At 39.5% G+C, this 14,270-nt stretch overlaps 1 protein-coding gene across 1 annotated transcript in view; it reads left to right on the top strand.

Annotated features, from left to right (window-relative positions):
• The window catches only part of TNIP3 (TNFAIP3 interacting protein 3), a 39,204-nt gene extending 29,398 nt beyond the window's left edge, over positions 1 to 9,806 (top strand). The window contains 5 exon segments of the mRNA XM_034063319.1: positions 2,051 to 2,192; positions 2,429 to 2,452; positions 4,763 to 4,887; positions 7,866 to 7,923; positions 9,772 to 9,806. Coding sequence (XP_033919210.1) covers positions 2,051 to 2,192; positions 2,429 to 2,452; positions 4,763 to 4,887; positions 7,866 to 7,923; positions 9,772 to 9,806 — 384 coding nt within the window.
• Positions 9,807 to 14,270: the final 4,464 nt, after the last annotated feature.

Genomic DNA, 14,270 nt, shown 5'->3' with positions numbered 1-14,270 from the left:
TCTCAAGGGGCATCCATTTTATGAATGTATTTTTCTAGTTGTGTAAACCATTATAGTGATGGCAGACTTCCTCCTACACAAAATGGAGCAGGATGCTCTAGCTGTACAAAGGAGGGACTCTTGGCACAAACAGTGACGTGACAGAGCATTGCTATACCTTGGTTGTCATCAGCCTATCCCTGACTACAACAGAAGAGATGAAGGCATTCATTCCTTGGGAGGTGTCCTCCTCTTTCTCAGGGCAACAGCATATATGGCGAAACTGTGACAAAGTGGTTCCCTTGCAGCTTCAGCAGGTCATAAACCTGGGGAGCAGGAGGGAGGTGGGATGGCAGGGAGGGAAATAGGGAGAGAATAAATTAAATACTGAAGAGAGAAGCATGTAGATAACAAGGAATCCAAGAGACCTAGATGTCTGCAAATGACAGCTTTGCCTCTGCTTCTGAGGGCCAGGGGCATGCACACCTCCTCCAGGCACAGGCTGTGGAGCTGAGTCCCCACACAGCCACACAAAAAGCTTTCATTCCCTTCATGCAGTGTTATTCAAGGAGGGAGTTGTATCTAGTGGGGGACCATTGAGTCCCATTAGAACCCTGCAAAAATTAGCTGCAACAGGCAAGTTGTGAAAATAATTTATAGAGCCCGTGAAGACTTTTTTCTTTCCATGAGTTAACATTTCTTTAGTCCTCCCATGAAATCATAGTGCTGCTGCTAGCAAAAACAAAACTGGGCATGAGCCACAGCAAACAAATTCTTTGGAAACAGACTGTCAGCAGGCTTTAGTCATCAACCAAGAGGACATGAAAGGACTTTTGAAAGTTTTGGTGGTGATCCTCACCCAAATGTGCTTTTGCTATTATTTTTCAGTAGAAGTGCCACTAGCCTTCAGCTTCTTACCAGGTTGATGTCTTCCCATTAGCTGAAGATTAAGCCAGTCAGTTTAATATAAATTGATTTAGGGATTTGTGTTTTGTTTCTGAATCTGTACACCCATTACCTGTGCCTGGGGTGGTCAGATATTTTAGAATGGGATGAAGGGCTGTGACTCCTGGTGACAGAAAAAGAGCTAAACTTTCAGTCTGTGAAAGTTTATTGTCTATTAACAGAGTCAAACCTCCATTTTTCCATACTGAATTCTCCATAACATTCCCCTCTTCTTCTGCACTGGATTGAGCAGGTTCTTTGGGCTGAACTTTGAGGAGTTGAATTAGAAGCCTTATATTGCAGACAAAAGGTACATGGAGCAATAATTTTTTCCACGTACGTTTTTTAACATCTGGGATGCGACAGTCTTCTCTAGTTCTTGGTTTTTTTTTCCCCACAGTGCTCCAGCCAAGGTCTAAATTCCTTGACAGTCCTGAGTAGTCCAAGTCCTCTGGTCATTAATATGTGACCACCACCATAAATGCTACCACTTGTGCTGTACTGATTAATCCTATAAGCCACTTTTGCATATTTATTTGGCTAAAAAAAAAAAAAGGCAGGATGTAATTTAGTGATTGTGGCTTATTGTTAGGTTGGACGAGGTGGTGATATTCTGTCAGAATGCATGCTAGAAGTCAGGTTTTTGTGCTGTGCCAGTACTTCCCATGTCCACTAGGATGCTGACTTCTTGCATCTGAGGTATAGGGAAGAGTTAAAAGTGCTCATAATTGAAGACAAAACTGGAAAGATGTTGGTAAAATGTTTGTCCCGCTACTGTTTATCCCCTTAAAAAGATTGATGTCTTTAGTATTTGCTCTCTTATTTATAATATTTAAAACTGATATGTGCCAGACAGCCTTTTAAATGACAAGGGTCTATGAATACTGAAGTTGAGAACTGCTCTGATTGATGGGTGCCATTGGAGAATAGCCACTACTTGTCATTTTTTATTCGTTATAAAAAAAGACAAAAGAAACTTTTGGTTGCAGGATTTAAAGAAGAGGCATCCCTTTGGAATGCACTCTGCTGCTTGGCCAGTGTTTAAAAAAGCAAATAGACAACAAAGTGGATGAAAGCTTCTATTGTGGCTGTGCTGAAATTCACATGTTGGTCATAATGATTGCAGGTTCAAATATATGAAGAAAAGTTCAGAAAGGAGACATCTGACAGAGAAAGACTTAATGAGGAGAAAGAAGCATTGCAGAAAATTTACAAGAGATTACAGTCTCAGCTGAACAAACTAAACTCTCAGATATGAGTCAAAGAAAGTTACTATTGCCAGCACATGTGTATTTTATTTTTATTTTCTCACTTTCCACACAACCCAATGCTTTCCGGCTTCCATTAATTGACACTAGATTTTATGAGGTCACCACCTGGGATGAAATCATTCTGAAGAATGCAGTTAAGAAGACAAGGAATGATCAGTGATTACTTCCAAATTAAGTAGATGAAGAGAGTATTTATTGCAAAAACTATTCAAACATGTCTTAAAATGGGGAAGAGCCAAAAATAAACCCAGAGAACTGTTGACTGTTTCACTGACACTAGATATAAGAGCTGTAACATCAAACCAGCTTTTGAAACAAAAAGCTGCTGTAATTAATCCTGACCTCTGCAGTAGAATTAGAGTGATGTTAATGTCACTAAGAGGAAAAAAAGGAAAAACCTGTCTCCGTCAAATTAGCTGAGCAGGCACTGCAATAATTTTTTGTTGCAACATCCTTTTTATTTCTTCACAATAGTGTCACTGTTCTATTCACAGATATCCAGGAAGCTGTAGTAACATCATGGCATACAAAACTCAGAGCTTTCCTATTCCCCCTTTAAAAAATTATGAAATTTTGAGGTTTCCTGTCTTGACAAAATTGTGCAATGTTTTAAAAGAATGTCCGATTATCAAAATGTTCTGTGATGACTTATTGTCCTCCCAACACTGTTGTGAAACAGAAACTTCAGTATTGGCTTGTTCTCAACCAACCCATGCATCAGTATTAGTAGGGTCTTGAAATAGTATCAGAGGCAAGGTGCTGTCAAGCACCACTTCCTCCTGTTGGGATGGAGAGCAGGCTGGGCATCCTGACTGATGCTGTGCACTGCTGCAGTATGGACCCCGAGTTGTCAGTGCTTTTATAAGTTCTTGGAAGCATTTCATGTGAGTGTAAAAATAGCAATACCAGAGGGAATGTAATGATCTGCCACTCAGGGCATCCCAGGATATGGAAATACCTTGGACAAATTTGTGAGCTTTTATGCAATAACTTTAAGGTATATTTCCCCCGCTGGCCAGCCACTCCTGGGTAGTTCATCGAACTGTAGAATAGTTAGGGTTGGATAGGACCTTAAGAACATCTAGTTCCAACCCCTTTGCCATGGGCAGGGACATCTCACACTAGACCGTGTTGTCCGAGGCTCTGTCTAAACTGACTTTGAACACTGCCAGGGATGGAGCATTCATCACTTCTTTGGGCAACCTGTACCAGTGTACCTTATCATGGTGAAGAATTTCTTCTTATATCTGACCTGAACTTCCCCTGTTTCAATTTAAGTTTTAACCCATTACCCCTTGTCCTATCACTACAGTCCCTAATAAAGAGTCCCACTCCAGAATCCTTGTAAGCCCTTTTAGATACTGGAAGGCTGCTATGAGGTCTCCCTGAAGTCTTCTCCAGGCTGAACAGCCCCAACTTTCTCAGCGTATCTTCATATGGAAGGTGCTCCAGCCCCCTGATCATCCTCGTGGCCTCCTCTGCACTTGCTCCAACAGCTCCATGTCCTTATGTTGAGGACACCAGCAGTGCACGCAGTGCTCCAAGTGGGGTCTCACAAGAGCAGAGTAGAGGGGCAGGATCACTTTCTTTGACCTGCAAGTTGAAGTAAGATAAAAAAAAGTTTTGTAGGAGAGAGTAATCAGACACCTTTCTATGTATTTTTGCATTATCTAGAGACTGTAAAAGGTTAAATTTCTTCCACAACCCCAGTCAATCAGTGGACTCACAGCAGTGACAGTGAAGAGGGGGTCTACAGGTGGCACTGAAAGGCCTTTCCCACTCCTTCCTGGCCACTCTGGAAGAAGGAAAATGCCAACAGAACTGCATGTGTACAGCATATCAGAAGGGCTGTACAAGTGCTGTGTAACGTGTGTGTACAACATGACTGCCCCTGCATTGCATCAACAGTTTACATTAGAGATCATCTTGTTTGTCTCTTCCTGTCTTGGGATTTAATTAAGCAGACCTTGTGAAGGATTTAAAGCATGAGAGGAACCATATAGCATATTTATTAATTTGTTTTCTCAAGTCAAATTATTTAGTTGTGACTGGTAGAATTATAGAATAGAATCATAGAATGTTAAATCATGTTTTACTCCTCCTTGATCTGTCCTTAAGGCATATTCCTAGTGATACTGCTGTGACACAGTGAACCTGAGAAAAGGCAGAGAGATCTAAATCTCAAAGCCATCAGTTTTGGTCCTTTACCAAAATTATTTTTTCTTGCTATGCAAATGCATGTGTATGTAGTTCTGCTTCAAACTGTTGAAAGCTAGTATGTGTAATGAAAACACTTCTTGAATATAGAAAACACCCAGAAATGTGCTTGCCATATTTTGAAGCCAAATACTTTCTCACATAAAAAGTGTTGTGTGGAACAAGTCAGCTTTCTTAAAGGATTTTTTGCATGATGAAGTCTAAAGGGTCTAAACTAGCAGTGTTGCCACCTATGCTAAGAGAGGATTTTTTTTTCCATTGCTTTTGATGAATTTATTTGTGAATATTGTGCTGGCCATCATATCCTGCTGCTAATGCATTTCTTTTTTGCTTGTCTTATTTTTTGTCAGACAAAAGACCTCCACTCTTCCTCTCACCATGTATTAGTTACAGAAGTTGTGGTCTGATTCTTCACTATCAAGATCCTTGAGTCCATCCAGCATCTCACAGAGCACATGAGCAGCAACAGCATTCAGTAAGATTCCCACCATACCCCATTTCACAAGGGCACCGATTGGCTCACAGTGTGGGTGATCACAGGAGAATAACCTGCTGCAATTACAGTGCCATCTTCACCAGTAATTAGTAACCAGTTCTACCAGTTCAACCAGTAACCAGTTCTAGATCAAGATTTTATACTGGTTTATTAGTGCTATGTCTGGAACAGCCTTGGTGATCTCTGTACAGTCTCTTCCCTTACTATCTGTAAGGGAAGAAATGCTGGTTCTTTTCTTCCTTGCTGCTCCAGTTTCTTTGGTACTGAATTTCAGAGTAAAAATTCTCTGGAGCCCAGTTCAACATGATGACAGTGACAAAAATGAGAATGTAGCTGCGGTCAGCATTATTCTGATCTTTCCCTCTATTCAGCCTAAGACAGCTTGTTGACTGCACTGGAATGTTTCTTTCTCTGGCACTGTCTTTGGAAAAAGACTTTTCTTTTTCACTCACTGCTTCTGTATTCATAGGTAAATACAATTGCCCTGCCATCAGGTGATATCCCTATAGCCAGACTTCACAAGCCCATGTTCCCTGTAACAGTCTGGGGCGAGCAGGCAAGCTGTCAGCAGGTTTCACAATGTTACTATTAAACTGGGAGGGAAAATCATAGGTGTTGTGGCTTGTACCCAGTAGTATCTTCCCTGTGGTATTCTGCTGCGAAACAGGATTACCTGAGGAATAAGCTTCTGCTGAGGGTGAAGCACTGTGAATATGAATGTTTTAGGAATGCAATTTTCCCAAGCAACCCTGTATATTGAAAAAAAAACAAACCCCAAACTGCAAATTAAAAAAAATAAATCAGAAGTGAAAGTTATGTCTTTGTGGGGCTAACACAATGGGAAATGTGTCCGTTTTCCTGGCACACAACAGGGTCCTGTCTTCCTCAGCATGAAGAATAGGTTTGCACTAGGACAGGTTGCATAAGGGAGATTTATCTATTTCAGGGAAAATCGTGCTTCAAAGTATGATGCTTTTTAGGTGCTTTGAGTTATCTAAGTGGACTGCATTTGTTCAAATGTAGTGAGAAGGCATTTAAACATGGTGAATGTCATTTTAAATACACAGGATCTGGTTCTGGCAATAAAGCTGTCATATATGGAAAGACGCTCATTATTTGAGAAATTATAGCTGAATTTTTGCAACACATAATAAGACTTTCAGACTGGAGGAATCCAGCAGAAAAGCTGTGGTCAAACAAGTCATAGCTATGCTTCAGGAGTGTGCTTATCGCCCTGTTTATCAGAGTCGGAAGTATTGCAGGATATTTTTCACTGCAATTTGGACACTGTCCCAAATTATTTTGGCTCTTCTCTGTGCATTTTCATCATCTGGGTTTCTAATTCTTCAAGGGATCACTGGGTTTACAACTTCGCCATTCCTGCTGGAGCTCTGGGGTCAGTTTGACTGGTTGCTTTGTAACTCCCAGTTTCATTCTGGGTTTTCTTTGAGGTTCTTTGTGTGACTGCAGCTCTGCTGCTCTGGGCTCTCGATACCTCCCTTAGCAATTTGTTAGCAATGAAGAAAGGTGTTAGAGTTTAATGTGTCCTGGGTTAACATATGTAACATGTAATCCTGTGTGTTTAGCCTGTGCTTTTGCTTTTTCTTTCTTTTCATATCTTGCAACTTTTGCTTTTTTTTCATATTGTTAGTAGAAGTATTTTGTTTAGTCTGACGTGAAATATCTCTTGTTTCTGAAACTCATTCAAGTTTGTGTAGTGTAAATAGTTATGAAGGAGATGAATAGATCAGAAAACAGAAAATTCGACAAAAACTCAAAAAAAGCAATGCAAGTAAGTGTATTTTGAGCAATTAGTGGAAAAACTATCTGTGCTTAAAGAAAAACTATTTTGCTTTGTATCAAAGCCTATTTTGGTAGTCAACAAGCACAGAATTAGTTAATAATTCCCATGGATGGTATAATTTAAGTGAAAATAAGATAGCTCCCTTTTTCCTGATAGAGGAGAAGTATGAGAGCAATTACTGCTGTGTAACTACGAGTGACAGCATATGGAAAAGGGAAAACCTGTTTTCTGTAGCTAGAGCTTCATCCTGCCATCTTAATTTAGGCAAAACTTCTTTAGAGGTCTATGAGATTTCCTCCCTGTAAGTTGAAATCTGTAAGTCTCCTTGGGATCACTCAGGATTTTATCTGGGCAATTTCTGCAAAACAGGGCTTGTTTTCCCAGTTTAACTAATTTCAAGCAGTAATTATGTAAAATTTGACAAGTTTGCATATACTACTTAAACTAGATAGCTTAATACAGCTTCAACTGAAATGTCTGGTCCCAAAATTGTTTTCGCTAGTTATTTGCTACTCATTTACCATGGTGTGTGGTATGAACTACAATGCAGTAATTCTTTTTTCCAGGATTTCCCTGGACAAAACTATGTTTGCCTGTATATAACCTTCCCAATATTTCCTTTTATAAGACAGGAATGTTTCCCACCCCACAATATTTTCAAGAAGTTATTTGATAACAGCCAATGTTATAGTTATTTCTGTCACACTGAAACATGTTACAGATGTTGCACATATTCAGACTAGAACAGCTTCACCTGTCAGGTAGATGTGTACCAGGTTTCTCCAGGGGTTCGTACAGAGAATGTGATGCTTACTAGTATTTTCTGGTGCACTTTATTCTTTAGCACTTCTAAAATCTGATTTGGTTCTGTTAACATTTCTTTTGATTTGTGGGATCTAGAAAAGTTTGCACCAATATTTCAAATGAGTGCAGCATCTAAACCACATGTCATAAAAAAACCAAGCAAGCTGAAAAACTCAGAGCAGTGGAAATATAAAACTAAATATAAGATTCCTTTTTTGTAAACTAGTTTTGTATGACTAACAAAAAAAAACTTCACAGCACAATTATATTTTTATCATGTCACTATTATTTTGTTCGAAGTGTCTATGAATTCCATATTCCTGTAAAAATGTTTTATTGTTCTGTGCAGCCAGACTATCAGTATGTTACTGACCAGTTTCTGCCAGATGCACAGCGCAAGGCAAATGGTAAGACAACAGCTGTACAGAACATACTTATAACTACTTTTTTAAAATTGGGGTCTTTGAGGGATGTAGAGTAAATTTTCTTATTAATCTATTGAGTGTATATGTGACAGCTTTGCATTAGAGAGCTGAGGTATGTGGAACACAGGCGAGGTTTATAATGTAATACCATCTACATGACTGCTTTCAGCTTTGTTGTGATTTATAATATGTCTCTATTACACATTACAGGATCACACATTTGCCTTATTAGACACCCTGTAATAGTCCTAAAGAAAAGATATCCTCAAAGTTGTCCGTAGAGCTTCCGTTGCTCCAGATTAGATAAAATGTGCTGAAACTGGGGGGCCATGATGGGGCAGATTTTAGAAGTCCTTGCTCATAAAGTTCAGGCTTTAGGATGTTGTTTCACCTTAAAGGCAAAATGCCCATTTGTATTCTTGATCTGATCTGGTAGTTCAAGGTGCTGAGTCTGAAAGCTAAAAGCATGTAAGTGGAAAAAGTTAATTAGCTCTCAAGGTGCCGGTGAAAACTACCTTTTGGAAACCAGGAGTATTTAGTATTTGTACCTGGACTTAAAATCATGCCAAGTTCCTGGGTGTTTCGAAGTACTTGTTGTAGACTACTCAGAAGATGGATGCCAGAGAGTACTAGGAAGAAGTGACATTGCTCTGTCTGTGAATCTGCCCCTCAAGATCTTCTTCAGAAACTGCCTTAAAAGGCTCCTTTTCTCTCAAAAGTGATTGAGAATTGTGGCACCTAAGGATTCATGGCTAGCTCTGTTCTCAGTTCTGGACCTTTTGTAGAGATACCATCTCAGATGATCATCCTGTGCTGCAGGAGGATCAGTCAAGTTTTCTGGTGTGCACTGCAGGAACGTGTGTTTCATGTGTGTAAACACAGGAACATGTGTTTACAGTGTGAGTGGGTACCATACGGGATAGCAGGGACTCATCACCAACAGCTTTTTTGTAACATCTAGAAGAAGATGATCGCTACAGAAGAACTATTACATTATTTATTGTTCACATTTGCACTGAAAAGAGGGTAGCGTGGAAACATAACTTGCTGAAATGGAGAATGAGCCATAATTACACCCATAATTACATGGTGACTGGATGGTTCTGTTGTGGTTGTAGGAAAAGTAGTGCTGTGACTGTGAGACAGGAGAGGAGATTAATTTTATAGTTCCTTCTGCTTAAAGAGATTTATTGCACCAGAGAATACAGGGAGGATGTTTATAACACTGAATGAAACAAGTCCGGCCCCCAGCTGCAGCTGTGGTCCAGGGCAGTACACACATTTGGGATCTGAAGAGAGTTCTTTTACCCTGCTTGATTATATGACTTTTTTTTTCCCCTTCAAATTCTGCTCTTTCTATTGCTGTTCCTTGTCTAGAACACCTAAACACCTTCTCTCAATGGGACAGTGGGTAGGACACTTGGAGTCTTTCCTTACCTTTTTATTTCAGTCCCCATAAAGAATTCTCAATGAGTCCATCACAGCACTGTGTAGGTTGTCTGCTTTAACATCTTCAAGTCTCTTTCCTGATAAAACAAAGATTATTTTATTAGCCATTGGTCACAAAGAATTCCAAATTCCACCATCAATTAAAAGGCACTAGCCTGGGTTTTTATATTTTATATAGTCACATATATTAAATCCACATTGAAGTATTTTGAGAAAGGTTTCAAAGATAGAAACTCCAGAACATATGATAAAAATATTCTTGATGTTCCAATTTCTTTGTTCTGTTTTGTGCAAGTGCTAATTAAATTGGTGGGTTTAAATGAGCTACTATGTGCAGCAGTGTTCCAGAGTATCATTTCTCATCTTTCATTTCCTCTTTAGGTGATAAACTGGCCAATAAATCTTATCACTTCTGAGACAGGCCTTCATTATAGAAAAACAAAACAGCAGTGCAGCAACTTTTAAGCATGAGGCAGTTTCCTGTAGGAATGCTGTTTCAGTAGATTGATTTTCCTAAGGAAAACCCTAAAGTTTTCCTTAGCAAATTTTCCTTTGACACTGGTTATTTTTTCTTGAAGAATAATTACAAAATACAGATGGTAACTTAAGGGCTGAGCACAAGTGAAATGAAGTAGGAAACTGATATTTTTTACAGTATACCATCAAAAAAAACACTGTTCTAAAGATATCTGAAACCTATGTGAGCCTCTAACTAATCTGTTATAATGTCATTGGGACTGCAGAGGCATATTGACTCCAAGGAGGAATTACTATTTTATTTTTTTCTGTATTTTTGTGTAGATATATCTAGATTGTGTTTTCTTTCTTCTCTGCCCTCCTTTTTTAGGAAGTTATTTGAACCCAGATACCAAAGTACCATTTGATTTAAGTTCACCAGGTCCTTCTGTAACCAGGTATTTCTGTAATCTCATGCTTTCTACTGCTTGTGTAACTTTATCTGTATGGTGTCTTGTGAGTGACACCACTTTTTTTAGCTGCACCTGTGATCTGAAAAACACCATCTTAAAGGACTACTGTCTCTGTGAAACCTGGTTTGTCTATTTTCTGTAAGAAACATCTCTTTGCCTGTAGAATAATCCCTGATTTTTTAATTTTTTTTTTTTAGCTGCTACAGAAATTTTATGTATCCTGTTTTCTAAAGTTTCTACTCCAGTCTACTGTTTTCCCCACAGCTCTGTGTTTTGGTAGTTGACAGACGATCGCTTATGCTCAAGTCTGAGGAGCAAACTGTGGTGGTTAGGTTCTGGCACTTCTTGATTTGAGCCCTTTCCAATTAGCCTAGAAGTAGCTTCATCAGAATACAAGAAGGATGAGAGGAATAGGCGGGGGCAAAATGAGAAAAAAAAGGCACCTAAAAAAAACTCGCTTCTTTTGTCCATTTAGCCTTTCTTTCCAAAATCCGAAAGGCCAAGAGATGTTCCACAGTAGCAAGACAGTGGAAATTAGGTAAATGAAATCCTTGCAATTTAGCTTTATTGAGAGTGAAGCTGAGGGGGGCTGCCAGGATTACAGCTATGAAGTATGGCTTTATGCAAAAACCTCACCCTTCTGTGTCTCTTTAGAGTTTGGAGTAGTGAATGCCACTCATTACTTAATCAGTATAACTCAGCTCCCTCTTTCCCAAGAAATTGGTCAGTTAAGTGAAGTTCAGCGATGTGCTGGACAGTCCTTGGTTGTTTGACTAAAACACCTCAGAGCTACCCTATGCTTCTTACTGGTGAAGTAATCTGTGGGTCTCTGTATTTTGCAGCTAGAGTATCTAGGGATCATTTAAGGATTTAATACTGTTGAAAAGAGCACAACTATTTGATTTCAGTGATCTACCTTTCTGATTGAGTACTCAAGATTTGAATTATTTTGTCAATGTATTTTTTAATTATTATTTGTTCACAGTTGCCCACAGTCATTGAATTGCCTTCTTTAACCGTAAGTTGATGATTCCCCCCAAGCCCAAGCCACTCAACTTGTTTTTAAAAGCATGTCTCTGGCTTTAGAGAGTTTACTTAAAAGTTAACAAAGAGTCATTTAAGCCCCTCTGGCTTTGGTACCCTAGAAATGGTTTCAGTAGATGTCATAGGTTAAAAACCTCAGCCTGGAGTGGACTCCATCAGTAAGCATGGAGACCACTTTGACCTGCCATTGGTTGCATGGGACAGTGAAGAATTACTTACCATGTAAAATACAATTCTCCAATTGTATTTTGGATGGGGAAGAAAAAAATTCTGTCCTTGATAATGTGTTTAGTGAGTTGGTCTATTCCCCACCCTGGTCTATTCACAGTGCAGAAGCTACTAGAGGCATGCCCAAAATTTGGGGTGGCTTTCACACCAGCCAGCATGTAGTTGCCAGTATGTCTGCATGGCCACGGGAAGATAAGGGTTTAACTCAGTTCCTGTCCTGCTTTTCATGCTGTAGTCCCATTAAGAGCTCAGTTTTCCACACCGCCACTGGTTGCTGAACTGAATAAAAACATATTGAGCAGGCGGTTTGTGAACAGGAGGGTGTGGGCCATGTTCAGGTTTATTGGTCTGACTTTACTAGCATTTCCTTCCCATTTGTTTCCAGAAAGTTTCATGTTACGCCTCTTGTTAAGCTGCTTAAAAACTCAGATAAATCATACCAGAATTCAACTTGTCTGTCAAGTATTTCTTCATATTTTCCCAAACATGAAACCCTCCAGCTGAAAGCAGCAGGATGAAGAGGTGGGTGGGAACATTTTTTGTCCAGCCATGCTCTGTAAGTGGGCTGCAATGGAGATCAGGCTGCCAGGGAAAGACCACTATGGGAGTCGTCAAAGGGCAATCTCCCATCTGCAAAGCATGACTAGAGGAATTCAGGAGGCTTCCAAAAACAGAAAAGGTGTTCCCTTGAAGATCACAATAGAGAGAGGCAATGTGGAAAGGTAAGCTATAGGAGACAGGTAGAGGTTAAGGAAGAAGATGATGAGGTGAGAGGCTGTATTACTGTAGCAAGATACTTCTTCCTTCCAGCCTCTAGGCTGGTCTCTCCTCAGGTACTTTGCTGTGCAAAAAGCCTAGTACTAAACTCTGTTTAAATTCCTCCAGCTTAGCCTTATTTGACCAGCAACACTGCCTTCAGAGGGACATTAGCTCCTAAGTCTCTTCATGCCCTGTCATTCAACATTCCTGGAACCGGTTTCTGATCTTTTTGTTCTTGGTTGGGGGGGTATTGGTGATATTGTTGCTTGGTTTGATTTGTACTTTTTCTGTTTCTTGTTTTCTTTTTGAGAAGCAAGGCAGATAGATTTCCAGAAAATGTGCTTAATGTCACTTTATTTGGCAAGCAGTGTTGACTTCCTTCTTTATCCAACTGTGCATAATTGAAAAGACAATTGAAAAAAAGATTCATTTTGGAGATTTTCCTTGAACCCAGGTTTTTAATAAAAAATTCTCTGCAAAAGGGGTTTATTGCTCAAAGCCTACTCGGAGCAAGAAGCCTTCTGCATGCCTCAACTGGTGGCATGTGTTGCCTTTTTCACTGCCAAAATGAAATTTTAGTGTATTTGTTTTCTTGGCAGAGAGATTCTTGGTATATGTATTTAAGAACTCCAGTTACTCCGTCAGAACTACCAGATTTTCTTGATCTAAATGGTATGGTTTTATTTTGGATCCAGTTATGCCAGGCTGGCACATGTTTGAAAGGCATATGCTTAAGAGGCACAAGGAGAAGCTAAAATGCAGCCTTTCCCCTACCTCTCAGTTCAAGGGGTATCTCTGGAGGGGGTAGGCAAGAGCAGATGGTCACCACCCTTCTTGGCATGCCTTAGGGAAAACCTGCAAAGCCCTAAGGATGCCCAGATGAGCACATAAAACAGCAGGATGTGTCCACTTGCTTTCATTATAACAGCATCTCTTGTTCTTTTCCACACTCTGCTGCTTTCCAGATTTTTGCCCTCAAGGTATCTACTTTCCTACTTTGCTGCTAATGTTGCTACAATTACAGCTAATTGGAAGAAGAGGAGGGAGAAGTGTGGGGTTTTCCACTGAAAATAATGACATGGGGAGGGGGGGGGGAGGATGTGAAATGAAAAACTGAAAAATGGATTTGTGGAGGTCCTCAATGCAAACCAGACAGGAAAAAAAAAAAAAAAAACAAAAAAAAAAACAAAAAAAAAAACCAAGAAAAATAAATTATTTTCCTGGAAAACTCCCAGGCTTTAAACAATTTTGATATTAGCCTGTCCTCAGTGCATACATTACATTAGAAATTATCAGTGCTCCCAACTAGTCAAGCCAGACTTAATTAGCAGCTTGCCATCCCCACTGGGAATGAAAATGTGATTATTTTCAGGTTTATTACTGATACAACTTTATTTCTGCAGCTGCCATGTAACAAAAGGGCCATTAGCACACCTTTAATTTTTGAATCCAGAAATGAGAAGTTGCCTTTGTAAAAAAGGTGTTGCTTTTAAAAGTCAACCTAAGCTAAAGATCACAGAATGTGTTGTCATTTTTCAGAGTACCAGGCAGAAAAGTCTCATGTGAAGAGGAATATTAAAAATAATTTAAACAGATGCATGGTTTGATAATTGTATTTCTATGAAACAACATTTCAGGTTTTGTCATTCAGTACCTGTTAGATTTTAAACAGCTTCATGTACACTGTCATTTTTTTTCCTTTGGGCATGAAACATAGGAAGAATCAAGGCATTTAAGAGAGCTTGCTTGAAAGGGGTTGTCAGTGGTGGTCTTCTGGTGATAGGTGATGTGGTAGCTGTTTTCATTAAATCATCCTCTTTCCTGGTGACTTGATGAAACATCCATCTGCTAGCTGGCAATATCCTTAGCTCCTCATTGATCATTTAGGGAAGTGATGTAAAAATTCATGCCATGTCATTT

Source organism: Melopsittacus undulatus, chromosome 5 (genome assembly GCF_012275295.1).
Source record: "Melopsittacus undulatus isolate bMelUnd1 chromosome 5, bMelUnd1.mat.Z, whole genome shotgun sequence".
Lineage (NCBI taxonomy): Eukaryota > Metazoa > Chordata > Aves > Psittaciformes > Psittaculidae > Melopsittacus > Melopsittacus undulatus.
This window is presented reverse-complemented; position numbering and strand designations above follow the sequence as displayed.